This window comes from Cataglyphis hispanica, chromosome 1 (assembly GCF_021464435.1).
Source record: "Cataglyphis hispanica isolate Lineage 1 chromosome 1, ULB_Chis1_1.0, whole genome shotgun sequence".
Taxonomy (NCBI): domain Eukaryota; kingdom Metazoa; phylum Arthropoda; class Insecta; order Hymenoptera; family Formicidae; genus Cataglyphis; species Cataglyphis hispanica.
In genome coordinates, this window is record NC_065954.1 from 10,022,618 (window position 1) to 10,043,728 (window position 21,111).

The 21,111-nt window shown below is 31.4% G+C and overlaps 1 protein-coding gene across 1 annotated transcript in view; it reads left to right on the forward strand.

Moving 5' to 3' along the window:
- Positions 1 to 21,111, forward strand: part of LOC126851494 (intraflagellar transport protein 81 homolog) — a 66,018-nt gene that overhangs the window by 17,942 nt on the left and 26,965 nt on the right. Inside the window, 7 exon segments of the mRNA XM_050595546.1 lie at positions 16,302 to 16,413; positions 16,537 to 16,651; positions 16,723 to 16,792; positions 16,914 to 17,058; positions 17,186 to 17,464; positions 17,608 to 17,922; positions 18,655 to 18,796. Of these exon segments, the coding sequence (XP_050451503.1) occupies positions 16,302 to 16,413; positions 16,537 to 16,651; positions 16,723 to 16,792; positions 16,914 to 17,058; positions 17,186 to 17,464; positions 17,608 to 17,922; positions 18,655 to 18,796 (1,178 nt within the window).

Genomic DNA, 21,111 nt, shown 5'->3' on the forward strand with positions numbered 1-21,111 from the left:
AAGAAATGCATCTCAATTCTAGTGCAAATGCTGAATGATGAACAACTGGAATATGTAAAGGAGAAGAAGACAGCAAAGGAAATGTTTGACACGTTATGCAGCATTTTCGAGCGGAAAAGCATTGCAAGCCAGCTATTGCTACGAAAACAGTTGTTAATGATAAAATATAGCGAGAATGATAACATTATCGATTATTTTTTGCACACTGAGTTTTTACACAATGATTTGCGAATTGAAATCAACGGGTGCAAAAATGGAAGAGTTGGATATTGTCATGCATTTACTCACATTTTCAAAAAGTTACGACAACTTGGTTACAGCATTGGAAACAATTGACCAAGAAAGACTAACCTTGGAATTTGTGAAGACCCGTTTGATGGCGAGCACAATAAGCGAAGTGGTGGAAGCAATTCGAGCAAATCGAATGAATTCAGTACCATGAATGCTAAAAGAAAAGGTAAACGAATCACCACACTATGGCTGTGATAAAGTGGACCATGTAAAGGCCAAATGTAAGGCTAGAAAAGATCAAAATTTAAAGAACGATCAGAAAAATAGCGGCAGCGCAAATAAAGCATCTGATGAAAAGCATGATATGATGCATGCATTTAAAAACGAAGAAGCAAGTGCATGAGACAACAAACAAACACATCATGATCACATCGAAAACACAAGTAGCACAGCAAAGCGATGATATAACACAAATAAAATTTGTGTTGAATTCCGGTGCGGTACACCAACATATGGTAAATGACAAATGATATTTTGACAAAGATATGGAAGATATCAATGAGGTACAGATTTCAATTACAAAAAGGAATCAGAGCATTTCAGCAAAACAACAAGGCGAAATTTTAGTAAAAACCTCTTACGACGGCAATTCATCTATGAAGGCGATTGAAGAGGTTTTGCTAGTTACGTTTGCTAGTTAAAGAATTTGAAGTCCAACTTGATGTCGATTCGAAGCTTAACGAAGAAAGGCTGTCGCATTGCTTTCGAAGGAGATTATGCATACGCATGAATCAACGAACAAACGAAGTTTGTAATGCACACATTATAACCTCGTACAACAGAAAACTGTAAGATTATAATGCATATCGATCGGAAAATTTTTGGTGGCATTTCAGGTGAGAACAATGTACATAGAGTTTTGCAAAGCCTTTGGCATTTCAGATTGGGTCATCTGAATGCATTCGACATAAAAAGATTGATTGAGCATCAAATGGTTGATGGAGTAAACAAAATTATTGTAGACACCGAGTCGAGATTTTGTGAGACATGGGAAAGCAGACACGATCGTCATTTCTGAAGAACAAGAACGCTCGTTCATCCCGCATTTTGGAATTAATACACAGCGACGTGTGTGGACTGATGCCAAAGCGATGACAGCATACGATGATTCTAGGTATTTTGTTTCATTTACCGACAATTTTTCCAGGACCTCAGTGATTTATCGTCCAGCGCAAGAGTGAAATACTAGAGAAATTTGAAGAATTTGTTGTAATGACTGAGCCATTACACAGGAAAATTGCAAAACTGAAAACTGATAATGGTGGAGAATATACTTCGTACGAGTTCAAGCGTTTCTGTAAGTGTGAAGGTATTCAAATGATTCTCACTGTTCTTTATAATCCAGAAATGAATTCGGTGGCTGAACGGATGAATCAAACACTGCAAGAAAAAGCGACGACAATATTTTTGGCGAGTGGTTTGGAGTCAATATTTTGGAATGAGGCAAATCATATTAAGAATCGATTACCGACAAATGCAGTTAGAAAGCAATTTAAAAATAAAACTCCAGTTGAAATTTGGTTCCAGAAAAAGCCAGATTTGTCATATCTGCGAATTTTTGGATTAGAGTGCTACAATCACATTCTAGAAAATAAGCGAAATAAATTACAAGCAAAATCAACGAAATGCGCCATGATTACACCGCATCAATGGGTTTATATCTACTTTGCGATCTAGAGCGAAGCAAAGTAGTTATTGATTAAAATGCAACATTTAATGAAACATCAATACTGAATCGAATGAATTTAGTTGAGATATTAAATTCAGAGGCGACAATTAAATAAAGTGATACATGACGATGAAACGATTTACACTTCGGTGAATGAACTGGAGTCAACATATGTAGATGCTGACAACAAATTGATTGATCACGAGACAAACAAGGAATGCATTGGTGATAACAACAGACTTACTTTACGGAAAAGCGAACGAATTCGACGAGTACCGGACAGATATGGTCAATGGGAAATGAATGAAGCGCATTATGCATTATCAACCAAACAATTTATCAAAGACAATTCACTGACGATTGAAGAAGCGAAAAAGCGAGACGATTGACTAAAATGGATGAAAGCAATTAAAAGTGAATATCAATCGTTAATTAAAAATAAAACTTGGACATTGTGTGAGTTATCCAAAGATCAAAAAGCAATTATAAACAAAATCAAACGCAGGGCTGATGGCGATATCAACAAGTATAAAGCGCTCTTAGTGGTGCGTGGTTTCTCGCAGCAAATGGGTTTCGATTATAATGAGATTTATGCACAGTCGCGAAGTTAGTAATTTTCAGAATCTTGCTCGCAATTGCTATCAAAATGGATTTGCATATCCACTAGATGGACGTCAAATGTACATTTCTTAATGGCGAACTGTCGGAGGAAATATATATGCAGCAACCAGATGGATTCACGAATTGAACTAAAGTATGCAAGCTGAACAAGGCACTCTGTGGTCTCAAATAAGCTTCGCGAATGTGGAACGAAAGATTCAGAGTTTATGGATCAAATTTGTTTCAAACGCTGCGAATTAAATTAATGCTTATATATGAGAATGAAAAATGGAATCACTTATTACATTCTGCTATATATTGATGATCTTTTATTGCTGTGCAAGGATATTAATAGGCATTTTGTGCGAAATCTGCTACCAGTAGAAGAAGAGGAGAATATCCACACGGAAGAGTCGCCATACGCATGGCCTCCTGGAATGTACGGGATTTGCTGCAGCCTGGAAAGTTCGAAATTGTCTCCGGCGATCTCAACTTGTACAACATTAAAATAGCTGGTATTTCGGAGACACATTGGAGAGGTCATGGTCATTTCCATTCTTTATATACGGTATACCATTCAGGTTTGGAGGATGAGAGTTTACATGGAGTTGATTCTTCTAATATTTAATGAGTTAAATAAGTGTGTGATAGGATACAACATAATAAATGAAAGAATTACTATGAAGCTGAACACAAAACCTGTGACACTCAATATAATACAGGTATATGCATCCACACTGAATGCTCCAGAACTTGAACGTGAAGATTTCTATAACACCCTTGAATTTGAGTTAGAGAAAATTCCAAATTGTGAAATGCTCGTTGTTATGGGCGACTTTAATTCCAAAATTGGTGATACATCTGAGGATGATCACATGCGACAGATGGTAGATATGGCATAGAACAACGCAATGAAAATGGGGAACATTTACTTTAGTTTTGCGTTGACAACAACCTGACAATTGCTAACTTCATATTTAAACAACATATATGGAAATTATATACATGAACGTCCACAGATAGGCGCACTAGAAATCAAATAAATTTCATCTTAATTCATGACAGATGGAGGTCATCAATTCTAAATGCCAAAACGCTACCTGAGGCCACGTGTGGTTCTGACCATAGATTGTTATCGTTTGTTTTGTGTATAAAACTTAAAGTCAATCAATAGCATCACTATCAGGCTACCTCCCATAAAGAACAAGATAACCCTGAGCAATGACCTCGAAAGAAATTTTCCAACTGTTTACTCTGAAGATCCAGATGAACAATGGAATATTTTAAAAGACAAAATTAGTGAATTGATTATAAGAACGCAAAAATCGCACATAAAAAAGAATGGGCCATGGTTGTTTGAAGAAACACTCAAAATAATTGATATGAGGAAGGACTTGGCTTCACGAGATCTAAATACGCAAGATCAAATATCATAGTATGCGAAATTGTCTTCAGACATTCAATGTCACGTAGGGACAAAAATCATTATTACAATGAGATATGCGCTGAAATAATTGCTAAAAAATGCTTACAAGATAAATATACATAAGGTATTCCAAAAAATTAAAATTATCACCAGAAAATTTAAATTTAAGAACTTGGCTGTAGTTGATGAAAATCATCAGCTATCTCAAATCTGAATAAAGTTCTCAATAGATGGCGCAAATACTGTGAGAAATTGTACTCAGATGACAACAAATCGCACCCGCTCGAAGATTTCGAACAAATAACTGAAGAACCTGATATACTGGACGAAGTAAAGTATGCAATCGATAGACTGGCAAATAAAAAAATCTCCAGATGTAGATATGATCACGGCTGAAGTGCTAAAATCACTTCCTGAAAACTTCGTGAAAATTATTCACTTAATTTGTTCTCAAATATAGAAAACAAGGAAATGGCCGAAAGACTGGACTACATCGATAATAGTTCCATTATATATAAAAAAGGAAAAATAATTAACTGCGACAATTACCGGTGATTACGCATATCAGCAAAATCATGCTGTACATTCTACACTCGAGGTTAAACTCTATCACCTCAGTTGTCACCAAAACAAGCAGGCTTTGTAAACTGTAGAGGCACACAAGAGCAAATACTTAATCTAAGACAGATTATAGAGAAAGCAAGAGAATACTACGTGCCTACATACCTCTGTTTTGTAGATTACACCAAACCTTTCGACAATGTCCAGTGGAGTCGATTATGGAAGGTGCTGAATACAATGGGCGTTCCTGCTCACTTGATTGTCAAGTCTTTATGTGAAACCTCCTTAGTTAAAATTAAGATAGATAACAACCTGTCGAACAAATGCACCATAAATAAAGGTGTCAGACAAGGGTATATTATCTCTCCTCTTCTATTTAATATTTACAGCAAATATGTGATGAGAATTGTGCTAGATCATTGGCAGGGATGTGTTAATATTAGCGGTATGAAGCTTTCTAATCTTCGTTATGCGGACGTTAATAACTAGTAACTAAAAAGGATTGCTGCATTTTATAGACAAGCTAAAAAGTATCAGCCAAGAATACGGATTACAAATCAATGAAGACAAGACAAAGATTATGATTGTGGATAGGAAGAATCAACAGGCAGGCACCGATGTACCGGGCACGAATGTACCACCACATAGGTGAGTTTGACGTCATTGACAGTTTCATCTATCTAAGAGTGAGATCATTAACAATACTGGGTGCGAAAACGAAATAAATAGAAAAATTCAAAAAAGTTGAACAACAATGACCCAGTTGACACGTATATGGAAATCTCACGGGGAACACGAAGATAAATATTGTGCATTCACTTGTATTTTCTGTCTTCAGATATGCTTGTGAAACTTAGACTATCGGCGCAACAGACGTCGAATTAACGCCTTCCAAATATGATGCTGGAGACAGATGATGAGAATCCCTTGGACGGCTCGCCGTACGAATGTCTCCATACTTAATTAAATTAAATCTAAACAAAGACTCTTCACAATGGTCTATGTAAGCGTACTGAAGTTCTTTGGGCACATTACACGTGCTGATATGGAAAAACTGATTGTCCAAGGGAAGATTGAAGGAAAGCGTAAACGTGGAAGGTCACCCACCCGGACTGACATGGTTGAGAATCTGCTGCATATTGGATTGGAACAGGCTGTCGAGGCGGATCGAATGCAATGAAGACATAGTACGAAGAATATAAATCGACAATTGGACAGACAAACATAATCATCTTTTGTCTGTCAAGACAAGTGGACCAAAGGAAGAGAAAGGATATTAATATGATCAACACAATGAAGCAACTTCTATCAAAAAATTTTTCTTTTTTAAGATATATTCAGTGGAATAATAGTTTTAAAATTAGTGTATCGCAATCAAAAGGCAGTTAAATCATTGGTCGGATACACTGACGCGGCGATAAAAATGACGGAAAATCAACATCATGTGTTCAAGGTATTCGGCAACAATGTGAGCTGGACATCGCGAAAACAGACAACGGTCAGTCATTTATCATCAACTGAAGCTGAATAGGTAGCATTGACCGAGGCAATGTGCAAAGTGGCTGTTGCAAGGCAAAGTGGATCCGAAAATCCTTTTAATCGATCTAGGGATCGATTGTGAAGGACCAACACCGATATTCGAGGATAATCAATCATGCATCACAGTTGCCGAAGAATCGCATGAACACAAGCGAATGAAGCATATTAACATTAAATATAATTTTATTTGCGTGGCAATTATGAATGACGAAATAAAAATATGTACAAGGCATCAAATGAGCAAGCCGACATCATGATAAAAGGACTCGGAAGAAATTTTTTTATTAAGCATTGAAATTATCTAAATTTGATATAAAATATAATAATTTAATGTTTCATTTAAGATTAAGAGGCGGTGATAAGTATAGTAAATTTGTACAGTAACATTAAAAAGCTAGATTGGCAGCATTGAAAGTTCGCTCGCTCTCTGCTGCTTCACGCTTTTTTGTACGAGTATGCAATTTCCTTTGATTTTATCGTTTTTTTCTGTAACCGGTCAAATGTGCAATTAAAGTATTGCTATTAAAGCATTCTGACATTAAATCCTGTTTATTCTGCACGTAATTTCCCGATGAGCTGCACGCTTTGCAAATTCACGTATCATATTTTAATATTACTTTGTGCTTGATATACAGTTTTAGATGTAACTTCAGATGATTGCAATGATAAAGAAATTACAGGCGGCTTGATCAATAATGGCAATTGTGAAAAATCTTGACTTGTTCTTCTTTTTGAAACTTTACGATAATGCTCTTTGAGAGCTTCTTTATTTTCTGAAGAATGGCTGCTATACTTAATTTTTTTAACATTATCTCTCCTTTGTTTCTTTTTTCGTGATCTCCATTCTTTTTCTAAGAAATCATCAGAATCATACACTGTCGATGTATCTATTGCTCCTACTAATTTTTCTTGAGCTCGTTCCCAAGTATTTTATTTAAAAAAAGTATTAATGTTTATATAAATTATTACAATAAATATATAATCTATTTTAAGAATATTCTAGTATAAGAATGCATAAATTTTATAAAGAACTTGAAGTTAATAATTTAACCTTATAGAAACATAAATATATATAACACATAAATTTACCTGCCAAGCCAAAGATCCTTTTTTATCTCTGTTATGTCTAGACTCGGAGAAGCATGAGTCACATGGAAGGCAACAACTAATGTAATTATCCCGAAATCTGACGCTTTGCGACGTAAGAATCGAGTCGAATAAACTTAAAGATCTGGAAATCAGGTAAACGACCGTTTAAAACGCTATTATACTATTTATTCAGACATTCGCTTGATGATCCCCTTTTGATAAAGGAATTTAATTCCTATTACGCTGATGGGACCAAGTGCGATCTTCGTACTGAGAACGAGAAAGGGAGTCAATAGATATTTCGATTAATTAAACAAAATATATAAATTTATTCATTAAAATAAAAATAAGATTTTATACATTTTCTTATACAGGATACACTACTGAATACTACTAGAATACTACTATCCTAAAACTACTGGAGTTTTTCTTAATGGCAGAGTCTTTAAAACATTTCAAGACAAAAATCCTAATACAAAAATGTCGAGACAATAGTTTTTAAATGGGAAACGATTATGTTTTACGAATGAGAGGGCTGAGATTTCGCTTGCTCAGGCATAGCAAAATAACAAATGAAAAATGTGCTTTATGGATGTCCATTTTATGATATGATTATCGTATAAATTTACAATAGCATTGTCATTTTTCTCTACGCATTGTATTCTTTTTACAAATAATAGATGCGAGAACTAAAGACATGTCACAAATATTTGCGACATGTTTAAACTTCAGCTGTCAAAGTGATCGATCAATATTACACTGAAGGTGTTTACTATGATATGTTATGAAAAGGGTTACAAATTGTATTTCATACAAAGATTCCAAAATATTGCAAAATGCAAAATAAATAAGTGTCAAATCTAATTCTATTACAATTTATTTGTTTCGCATAACATGTCATAGCAAACACCTTCATTGTAATATTGATCGATCATTTTGATAGCAGAAGTTGAAACATGTCGCAAAATTTTACTTGAATTATTTTTGAGAATTATTTTTGCCTTTAGTTCTCGCATTCATTATTCGTAAAGAGGATATACTAATGCAATGCGTAGAGAAGCAGGAAAACATATAATGAGAATGCTATTGTAAATTTATACTATTATCATAATATTATAAGAAGAACATCCCATTTAAAAAACACTTTTTTCACTTGCTGTTTCGCCATGCCTGAACGCGCGAAATCTCAGCCCTCTTATTCGTAAAATAATTGCGTTTAAAAACTATATAGTCTCAACATTTTTGTATTAGGATTTTCGTTTTGAAATATTCTAAAAAATCTGCCATTAAAAAAAAAGTTTGATAGTTTTGGGACACTCTGTATATCTCTTCCTCAATCCTTGCCCTTGGCAGAGCGTGATGACGTCTCATGAGGTTGATTCTCCTGGCTTGATTCTGCCAGTTCTGACGGTGTGACGCCATGTGAGTTGTTTCGTGGAGAGGCCCCTTCAGAGTCCGTTGGTTCACCCATCTAGTTGATGACCTTCTTCTGGACCTCTTGCGGTTTACTTTGTCCTCTACCACCAGCTTCTCCATGGTTCCTGTTCTCCTCGCTATGATCAAAAGTGTCAAAGGTATACCTCGTTAATCCGCGCCAGGAGTTTTTTCCTTGTACCCAATTCTTCCAGCACCGAAATATTAGTGCGGTGCTCAGTCCAGGAGATCCTTAGAATGCGCTGATATACTCACATTTCTGTATCTTTTTCCTTCAACCTGTTGGATAGTTCAGGTTTCGACTGCATAGATCGTAATGGAGAAGATGAGAACGTTGACCAATTTTATCTTGGTGTATTCCTGATGATGGTCTGGTTCTTCCATATTTGATTAAGCTTTGTGGTGGCTGATCTGGCCATGGTCTTCTAATTTCGTCAGAGCATCCTTTGTTGAAGACTCTGTATATACATCTATTTATATAAGTAAAAAAAAATTAATCTTTAACTGTATAAATGTATGCGTGAGTGTATGTGTGATAGTTTATTTATTCGCAGGTGATACATAAGTGCGGAGGGCAATCAGAGTGATAAGGGAAAGATTCTATCTTCAAAATTTAGTAAACAAGTGTTTATACGACCAAACTGGCAATTTATTGTTTGATTATTATATCACGACGTTTCGACCATATGGTTTTGGTCCTTATCAAGTGAAACTAAAATAACAATACAATAAATAATGATAGTCATGTTACAATGAAATAAATAGAATTAAGCACTTACGTTATAATTAAAAAGTAGAAAGAGAAAAATCGAAATGTCAAACTGACATTGTGTCAACCACTATGTTTGGAATACTGAGATCAACTAAACGACCTTTATTAATTTATCGTATATGTTGTTTAAATTCTCTGTATCTTTTTGGGAATTAATAGTGTTGTCAAATTTTTTAATAAAAAACATTTCAGCTATTTCTCTCTTTCTTACATGTTTTTCGTTATGTAGAATATCAGGCGCTGACCAATCGAAGTCATGATCAAATTTTAATTTGTGTTTGCTAATTACGGATAGATTACTTTCGTGCATTTTTATATTATTACAATGTTCCTTGACTCGGGTGCTTAAGTGTCTTTTTGTCTGGCCAATATACGAAGCGCTACAATTCTTACAATTTATTTTATAAACAACCTCCGTTCTATTGCTAATAGGCAAACTATCCTTGCCACGTTTAATCAATGAATTTAATTTTTTCGGTATATTGTAAACCATATACTGTAAATCCCATATTTTTGAGCAACCGACCAACATCGTCACTCAAGCCTTCGACAAACGGTAGTGCGATGTAGGAGGGTTTGTCTGTACCACTTTCCCCATTACCCAGAATGCTATTGCTCCGGTGTTTCAAAAAATTCAATCTCTTACAAATATAACGATTTATAATGTGTGTCGGAAAACAATTATTAAGTAAGATCTGCTTCACGACATCAATGTTTTTTCCATGAAACTGATCGTCAGATAGTAAAATAGCATGGTCAACGAAATTAAAAATGGTGTTCAACTTATATTTAAAAGGATGGCTCGAATAAAAATTTATGTATCTATTGGAACACGTAGCTTTTCTATACCAGTTTGTTAAAATTTTTCCGTTGGAACGGATAACACTGGTGTTCAAAAAATTGATACATGAATCTGACTCTATTTCATGTGTGAATTTTAAACGTGGATGATAACTATTGAAAATCAAATTAATCTCGTCAACATTTGCACGTGGAACAATAGCAAAAATATCATCTACGTATCTATAATACACAGGAACCGCAAACCCAAGTAGACTCAAACAATGTGTCTCCAAATCATCCATCACAATATCTGCTAAAATAGGTGATAACGGAGACCCCATTTAAAATTTAGTTTCCGACTGGTTATCACAATATAAAGTATTCTTAATTATAGGATAAAAAAATAAAATCAAAATCAAAATGTATAATTGAATAAGTGTATGTGTTAAGAATGATCGGAAGTATAAATTTGATTGCTTGAATATGTATTAAATTAAGTTTTTAAAATTTTCTAAAGCTTATTATGGCTATTGCGGAACGAGTTCATGATTTAAAAAATAAAACATCTTACAGAATTGTTTTAATTTAAATAAGACAAAAGCAGGGAAAATTATTTAATTAGACTTATTTTTTTTTAAATAGTGATTCGGCGTCGGAGGGATGTCGAATTAGTGCAGTGTTTTACTCTATGTCTCATATCGGTGGCTCAATGTTCGATTCATGATTGCAGATAGGTCGTTCTGGAAATGACGCCAAGTGAGCACTATTGCACAAATAACTCACGATGCAAAGCACAAAGTAAGACTGCGGTAATAATTAGTGAGTGATCGAATGAATAAATCTTGGAGTCTTATGGATACCCTTTTTTATAGTTCTTTTTCGAAGATGTATTGCAATTTTTAGAAATAGGGATTCTCCAAAATTTTAACGAAATAAAATTTATGTTAGTGCCTTCATAAGGCGGGGTGTTTCTGCTATTTTTCGTATTTTAACTGTAGCGATCGTCGATTGGTGAGTCCGATGTCGGTTCGAAGGTTTTTTTAACATTATCTTCCTTGGCGGATTCTTGCGCACGTAATTAGAAAAGGTCTTATTTCCTTATGATTAGAAAAGTATTTATTTCCTTATGATTACTTTAACCAAAAGGTTAAATTTATTAAAAAGAATTTTATTATGTTTTCCGTATTGCTTATTCTTACATTGGAAAATTCTATTGCAAGGGCAATATATCTACTGATTCATAAGGCAGCATATATACTTTTATTATAATTTTTATTTATTTCGAGATCAGCGTGGTTTTATCGCCGACCTTCTTGCGTGTTTCTCACTCATAGCTATAGTTACTGACAAGTGACTAAGAGTTTACGGAAATGCATGGCATAAGATGCTCTGTTTATTAACGATTCTTTTTATCATCAATAGACGATTGTCACAATTTCGTGAAAAAAAAGAATCATAGAATCGCCAGAACGTAACACTTGCACGTATCTCATTTATTAGTTTTTACTGGAACTGTTTTTGTTAATAATTTGTCAAAGCCTGTCGAGATTTGACATAATTTGGCCAAATATTTTTATTGTTTTGTGTGTTAATCAAACAAGATGGAATTATTTGTAAATCATCAGGAAATTTTACAATGCTATACTTTTTCAGTGGTTTTGGCATTATTTTGAATATTTTATTTATTGCACTAAACGGGTTTGAAACGGAATCTCTGAAAACAAATATTGCCCATATAATTGCTCAATATTGATACTTCAATTCTATTGACACTTGTATGCGACACGCACTTTGTATCTGCTTACATCATTGTTCGTTAAACATGAACTGGTATTGAATCTACTGATAATCGCAAATAATCACGCGTAAATATTGCGCAATGCCGTTATTGATCAGATAATACAATAGATCTTTTTCAGTTCTATTGGAATTGCGATAGAGAGAGTAAGATTAAACTGAGACCTGTTCAATTATAGCCGCTTAGTGCAGTTCCAGTACAACCAAAAAATAAATATAAATGTTGCCAATTGTACTGCTACTCTATATTTATTAATGCATGCATTATTTCTTTGCAGTATATAACTCTTCTTTGATTTACAAATTAGATATTTATAAATTTAAATATAAAATACATAAAATTTGTTATAAAAAACAGAACTGTGTAAGACGACTAGGTGTCGCCAGTAATCTGTTACGTAATCTGTTACGTTATGATATCCAACAATTATGCACAAATTCACTCTAGTGTAAACATTTATTTAGTTTTACTAATGTAACCTAACTTTGCCCAATATGACATCAAAAGAAATCATTTTTTTTTTTGCACTATTCCTCGTTAATAATTTCTGTTCACATCTCTTCCTTATTCAACTATTCTGTGATACTCTTATCACTTTTCGTCATTGCATTATTCCACGATATGTACTCAAGGCGCATTTACACATTCAAATGAATAATCGTACGTGAGCGCTGCTAATACATCTTAAGGGAAAGAATTGCTTTGTATGTATGCGTGCAAGCGTACATGAGAGACAAATCTAAAACTGAAAATGAAAACCAAATGTCACAATTTTGGTATATACGATTATCATATTTCAGGATTGATTGCATCAATCTTATTCAAACTGGTCGCAATCGAAAGCTTGCATTCATATTGTATAATAAAAGTATCATTAGATTTTTGATTACGATTTTAATTCTGACAGTGTTGTGCATCTACAGGATGTCCCAGAATTGGCGGAAAAGTTTTTAATGACAGATTCTTCATGAAATTCTAAGCCAAAAAGCTCTTTACAAAAAAATGATCCGATGGATAGAATTTGAATGGTGAGACATTGAAGTTGATGTATAGGAGCGCATGAAATTCGCGCGGTCAGGATCAGCACGATCAAGTTTGATTCATGATTCGTATACCGCGGCGATGCATGCTTCTTATTATTCTACATTTAATTATTTATAATTTATTATTTATTTATTATTTATTTATTATTTGTTATTATTTTTTACTTTTAATTATTTATTTTTTTTTTAATACTCTACATTTAATTTTTTATTATTTATTTATAATTGATTTATTTTTTATTACATACTAGTTGCTTAATCCTTAAACACGGAAAAATATGGGAAACTAATTTAAGTTATTTGAATAAATTATTAATTAATTGATTGATAAAATTATGATCAATTTGTTATTTAATAATTATTTATTTTACATTTATCATTTGTTAAGTTAATCTAATCAATATCCCGCATATTCCATGTTTAAGCACTATGCAACTAATATGTAAACAAAGTATACAAATAATTATTAATTAATAAAGATATATTAATAAAGATCAATTGTAATAAAATTAATCACTTTAATTTATATTATTAATAGCAGAATAATGTATAGTAATAAGAAACATACATCGCCGCGGTCATTCATCTGATTACTTTTTTGTAAAGAACTTTTTGATTTAGAATTTCATGAAGAATCTGTCATTAAAAACTTTTCCGCCAGTTTTGGGACCCTGTATGTAATATAAAAATTATTTAGATAAAGATAAGATAATATATAAAATTTTATTTTAGATAAAATAGAGATGATTTATTTCAAGTTTATCTAGATGATAGATAAAACTTTTATCTAAATAATATTAAAGTTTATATAGCTTTATAAAAAAATAATTAAGGAAAAAATGTAACAACTAAAATATTGTATATTTGTTTGTAGGCTTTTTGATTAAATATTTTTCCATTTTTTGTTATGATATTATTGTTAGAGAAATTTCACAAAAATAAAAAAAATCACATTTGACAGTGAAAATAATAGAAAATGCTACGCACAAGGTAGTATGAGGTAACATACTTTAGCTCTATTCTTTATAGTTTTGCACTGAGTACAATCTTAGTGATTCTTTAATATGATTAGATTTTACTTTCGGTTCTTTGTTAGATCTAAATGTAAGAATTAAATATATTAAGAATCATAAAGCGTTTACTAAAGGCTGAGTTCTGTTAAATATAGCCTGATATAGTTAAATTATCTTAAATAATTTAAGGCAGATGATGCATTTTTCTACCTAAGATAAAGATATAGATAATACATCTTATTATTATTTAGAAAAAAATGAAATAATTCAATTGTTTCATTTAAATGATTTAGATAACTTCATCTACATAACTTCGTCTAAATAACAGCAAACACTGGTTCCTGAGATATTTTAATCGAAAAGTTTATTAGAAAAACTCCGGATAAGCTACTTAGTAGCGTTGTAAATCCCGATGCTACCGCATAATGTGATCTCAGAAACTGTTTGAAATATGACACTCGTTTATATGAACATTTATGTTTAAAATGACTAATATTATCTTCTAGAATACTTTCCAGAATATTGACCTTTCCTTTTACGTTAGATTTTCGTGTCCCAGCAATCACATATCAATGAACCGTCTTTTTTCGTCGCGCACTTATACTCGCGTAAATTGATCAACCTTTTTAAATTAATTTCTCATTAATTATTACGAAAATCGCAAAATAATAAAGGATTTTTTTCCTCGATTTCACCCACTTTACAAGAGATAATAGAGATACCCTATATATATATATATATATATATATATATATATATATATATATATAAATATATAGGGAAAAAATCCTTTATCATTTTGCGATTTTCGTAATAATTAATGAGAAATTAATTTAAAAGATTGGTCAATATATATATATATATATGATGATATACACCGTCCGACCAAAACTGGTCACCTCTTTTTATCTTTTAAACTAAAAGAGATAGATTGTAAAATATGTATATATCAAATTAAATGCTTCAAACTGAACTCTATGAGCATAGTAGTTGTTTCTAAAAGCTATCTGTGTTAACAAAGGCAAAGATATGCATAATTTTTTTATAATAATTCAATATTTTGATATGATAAAAGTTGTAGCTGTTTGAAACGAATATAACAATGTAGGAATATAATAATGTAAACATTTTACATATTTTACAATATTATACAAGTTTTATCGACTTGAAATATCGTGGGTGACGTCTACTTTTTACTTTCTGTCCTGTGTTATGGCCAACCTCTGACTTATGCATTAAAGATTAACATATGTCATGTTGTCATTTGATCATAATATTCAATCAGAAGTTGGCCATATTGCAGAGCCAAAAATAAAAAGATAGACATTATCCACGATAAATTTCAAATTGATAAAACTCATATAATATATAAAATATTTACATTATATCATATATCGTTGTTATATTGTTTCAAATAGCATTATAACTTTTTTTATATCGAAATATTCATATTAGTATAAAAAAATGATGCATATCCGTTCATTAACATCAATATTTTTTCAAAGCAATCATTATACACACATTCGATTTGAACTATTTAATTTGATATATATCTTTGATACATATCTACTACGGTCTATCTCTTTTAATTTAATAGATAAAAGGGGGTACTTTTGATAAGACATCTTGTATATAAGCAATTTTTTTATTTCTCTAAATTTCACATTTCTAAGAAAAAAACAATTTGAAAATTATACTTCTAATTATTTTTTAATTACTCTTTTTATCTATCGACATATATTATATAGAAGATATCCGGTAATAACCGTATCACCTTTTGCATGTATAGAGCGGGTTAAATTAAATAAAAAATTTTTCTATCGTTTTGTAACTTTTACGCAACAATTAATGAAAAATTAATTTTAAAAATTACTTAATGCACACGAGTATATGTACAATTAATATGCACAATTCGTAATTATTAATTCCAATGCTTTGTCATGTGTCTGGCACGCAACGTGGGCTGCCTGTTTTGCAGCATATTTATACTCGCGCAGATCGGTTGATTTTTAAATAAATACCTTATTAAATATTGCAAAATTTGCAAAAATGGTAGAGAATGTTCCTACTCTATTTAATCCATTCTCTTTGTACATGAAAGGTGATATGATTATTACTGAACATCTTGTCTAATTATATACATATTTGATTATATCAATTTCTTCCTGAGCTTGAATACAATAAAAATCTATAATATTAAAGTAACTTTTTATTATTAAAAATAAGCATAATTTATACTTTATGCATCTATATACAAAATACACAAAAAGTTAATTTGTTTAGGCAAGGTTTAGTTCGAGGTGAGGTCGAAATTATTCATCCTATATTGACATGGTTCTTAACGCATATTGATGTAATTCGGAAAAGAGCGTATCTATCACGGTTTCTCATCAAGGTAATGTATCGGAATTGTTTATTGAATGCGAGTAGCATGCATTTAAAGTAGTACATCGCCATCGTTAATAATTAATAATATAAAAAATAATAAAAATTTATAATAAAAAGAATTTTTTATTAGATAGAAATTCCACCAGAGTATCTAGGAGATTCGGAAATATCTCTTTTATATGAACAATATTTATCCTTGGTCGATAAATTTAAAACAATTCATAAAGAAAGAGAAATTGGAAAAAGGTATATAATTATTATATATATGTAATCATTAGATTCTTTTTGTTTTATTACATGAATGATTCTTATTCACAGAATGTTGAAGCTGCCGTCGAACTTGCAGCGGATTTACAAACAATGGAAAAAGAAAAGAAGTAACTAATATCGACAAAATTTTAGCTACATAATTATATAAAAATATATTTCTTAGAAATCCGATTTATATGAGATAGCACAAATCTATTCAATAATTGTTAATATTAAAATTTTTTTATAGGCAGTCACTGCGCGTATCGGTAAAATCAAATCAAAGGCTGAACTTGCGCTGCATTTATTAGATGCCTGCAGATTATTACGAATGGAAAAAGACAAAGAACGCGATTTAATATTGGAGAAAGAGCAAGAAAAAGAGACTATTTTCAATTTACAAGTATATTTCTTGTAATACATTACAGATTTCTGTGAAAATGCGTTATATAATTCACGACTTTCTTTGTAAATGTTTCTACTTTTCAACAATATTTTTTTCTACAATAATCATTTTTATTATCATTTAGAATTCTCTTCAAAGAGTTGAACGCGAGTTACAAGTTTTGAAGCGTGATAGTACTGGACTCACACCGCAAATATTAATTCAACATTTGATAGAAGAAGTAACGGTGCAATCTGCGATTGTAAAAGAAAAACTTCCATCTGAATTAAACGCAAAGAAAAATTGGATAAAAGCTTTATTAATAGTCAAAGAATATTCTTATTTAGGTCCAGATAAGATCATAACCTTGAGAAACAATTTGGACGTAATATTAAAGAACATACAAGATTTAATGGAATCCAAAGTACGTACAGAATCGAAGAACATGCTCGAATATACAAAGATTATATTATTTAACATACAATAATACTACAATAATAATATTTAACATACAATATTATTTTTGTAAAAGTTTTCTTTTTTCTATTGCAAACATTTATTTTTCAGATATCTAAAAACAATATTGATAAAATAGAGCCGTTCAGACAACAAGCTGCTGCTGTTGGAAATATGAAACGAAATGCTCTTGAACGTTTAGAGAAAATTGAAAGTTCTTTAGAGGAATTACAATTACGATTAAAAGAAAAACAAGATTCGAAAAGCTTGTTGCAAATGTCAATACCTAAAGCGGAGGAATTAAAAAAATATATCAATCGTTTAAAAAATAAGAGTACAGTATATAAACGTTGCAAAACAGAGATAGCTGGTTTACAAGCAGAAAGTGGTGTACTTCATCGAACAGCAACTATTTTAGACACGCAGGTTGAAACAAGCTATATATGAACCTTTTAAAATGAATGGATATAATATATATATATATATATATATATATATATATATATATGTATGTATGTATGTATGTATAAGGTATCCGGGGTCAATTGCATCACCCGTCGTGTGCAGGTAGAGCAGATAAAACTGAGAAGAAAAGTCCTGTACCATGTTTTCCTATAACGCTTAATAAGAGAATTATTATTAAGTAAAGTCTGGCAAATCATTGCCGATCTCTAGCCAAATGCATGTCAGTGAAGTGCTGTAAACAGTTGAGCATTCACGCACGCATGCCAGACACGCGACTCATTGACATGCGTCCAGCTAAAGGTCGGCGCTGAATTATCAGACTTCACACAATAATAACTCTTTTATTAAGCGTTATCGAAAAAAATGATACAGGACTTTTCTTCTCGGTTTTATCTGCTCTATCAGTTCTATCTACACATGACGGGTGATGCCAGACACCTTGTATATATATACAGGGTGTCCGGCGTCAATTCTATAATCGCTTCCCGTTTAAAAACTATTATAGTCTCGACATTTTTGTATTAGGATTTTCGTCTTGAACTGTTTTAAGAAATCTGTTATTAAAAAAAAGTCTGGTAGTTTTAGGACACCCTGTATATATATATGTGCGCGCGTGCATGTGTGTGTGTGCATGTCTGTATGTGTGTGTATGTATGTGTGTATAAATGAATATAATTTGTATTATGATTTCAGATTACTAATTCTTATCCAACTGATATTATATCTAAAGTAGTGATTCCAGAAAATTATATATTAGAGAACGCATTAACAACAAATGGCCAATTATCTCACTCAATATCGACTTTGCGTACCAATCTTGCTCCAGTCATAAGAGGTAATAACAAATAAGTCTTTTGCGAAGGATTTTGCACATCTTATGGAAAATTGTTTCCTAGTAAATTTCGTTCAAATTTTAGAATTTTGTAATTTATGTAACATTGTATAAAAATTTTAAGAGCTGGTAGGAAAAACTATGGTAATCTATGTTAGCCATAAACGACTAGATTTGTTCTATTACAGCCAAAATAAAGAGAAACTCGTATTCTTATTGTAATATTCGTAATCGAAAATATCAAAATATTTTCGCTACACAGTGATTTTTTAGAAAAATGGTCAAAATAAAAATTCGATAATTGGTAAACGTCATATAGATAACTGCGGATTAGGTATCTGCATAAAGAATACGTTAAAAGAAATTTTATAAAAAAATTTAGTTTTCCGAAATATAGTACGCAGACTATAATTATCACTTATTGTTAGAAACATCTAAAGATGCAGCTAACAGCAAAACATAAAAAATATTCCGTGGTAGCACACTATCGCGTAACAAAGAAAAATGATCATCCTGCTTTTGTTTTTCTTGCATTGTATGTATTATGTGTAATAAATTTTGTGTAACACAAATATTGACATATCGAACACATACACGCCATTATTAAGAGATAATATCAAATAAGAACTGACAATTAGGCTATCCTCTTTCTTCTAACATATTATTTTACGATCGAGATACAGTCTAACAACTGCTTTTGATTTCTTGTGACAAAAAACAGTAATGCAACAAGATTAATAAGCCCCATTTTTTTGTGAATTTTATATTTATGCCTAGTAAATACATATTATAATAGTTATATAACATTGGAATAAAAATTAAAATAACAACTGTTATATATTTATTATATAACTATTATATATTATCTTATTTACTGTTGTTATTAAATATATGTTAGAGTTATACTCATGTAATATAACATTTATATAACATAAAATTATTAATATTATATTATTTTATTGATGCATTAAGAACATAATTGTAATAAAGTTAATACGTAACATAAAAATAGTACCCAGCCAACTTAGTTGTTTATTACTATGCGACACGCGATGCATTTATCTCGCATTTGAATTTCAGTCATGAGAATTATATAAAGCTTGCAAAAAGCAACCAATGATTAAAAATGTAATTATTTTGATTAGAGTTCAATTTCTGATGCAATCACAACATAGAGAAATCAGATATTGAACTTTAAAAATCGAGTAGATAAATATTCAAAAAAATTAAAATTATATTCTATTTATCATATTTGTTGTCTACCTGAGATGTAAAATATAGTTCTAATATTCATATATATACATATAAATATATATATATATATATATATATATATATATATATATATATAAAGTAACTGCATTTTAGAAAACAAATATATGTTAAAAATATTTGTATACTGTATTATTATAAATACATATCTGTATATAATGTTTCTGCAGCTTCTTCTCTTGTATAAATTATATGTATATTCAAAAACAATTAAAAATTATAATGTAATTTCATATAACATTCATATAATATTCATATAATAAAACTATATATATTATTAAATTAGTATCTTAGTTTTATTACAATTATATTCTTAATGTATCAATAATATAACGTTATATAAATGTTACAATTAAATATATAATTGCTATATAGCATTGTTGCTTTTTTGGTGACAAATTATAAGTTATTACACGTTACATTCCTGAAGTATTATTTGTTATATTCGGTTACACTGAGTTATGTAACCGTTATAATATAGTTATAAATGAGTATTTGTTAGGCGTATATACATATACACATTCAGGATATTTGGAGTTGGTCGTGTGCAGGTAGAGCAGATAAAATTGAGAAGAAAAGTCCTCTATCATTATTTTTTATAAAGTTTAATAAAGGAGTTCTTATTGAGTAAAGTCTGGCTAATCAGTACTATCGACTTTTAGCCGGACGCACGTCAGCGAACCGCGCGTCTGGTAGTGATTCGCCGCCGTAGCAACGGAGCGCTCTCGTATAGTATAAGATGTGCGGCATGCGCCCGGCTAAAAATCGGCGATAAGCCAGACTTCACTTAATAATAATTCTTTTATTAACTCTTTTATAGAAAAAAATGGTACAGGATTTTTCTCCTCAGTTTTATCTGCTCTATCTGCACACGACAGATGGTACAATCGACTCCGGACTTGTATATGTTTGTATATGTAAATCATAATTAAAATTATATAAATATTGTGTTTAAGCTGCAGATTTAAAACACATTCAAATTACGGATACCGTTCTAGGTGCGCAGTTGCATATTTGTCCTGTCTCTCTCTCTCGCACCCCCAGTC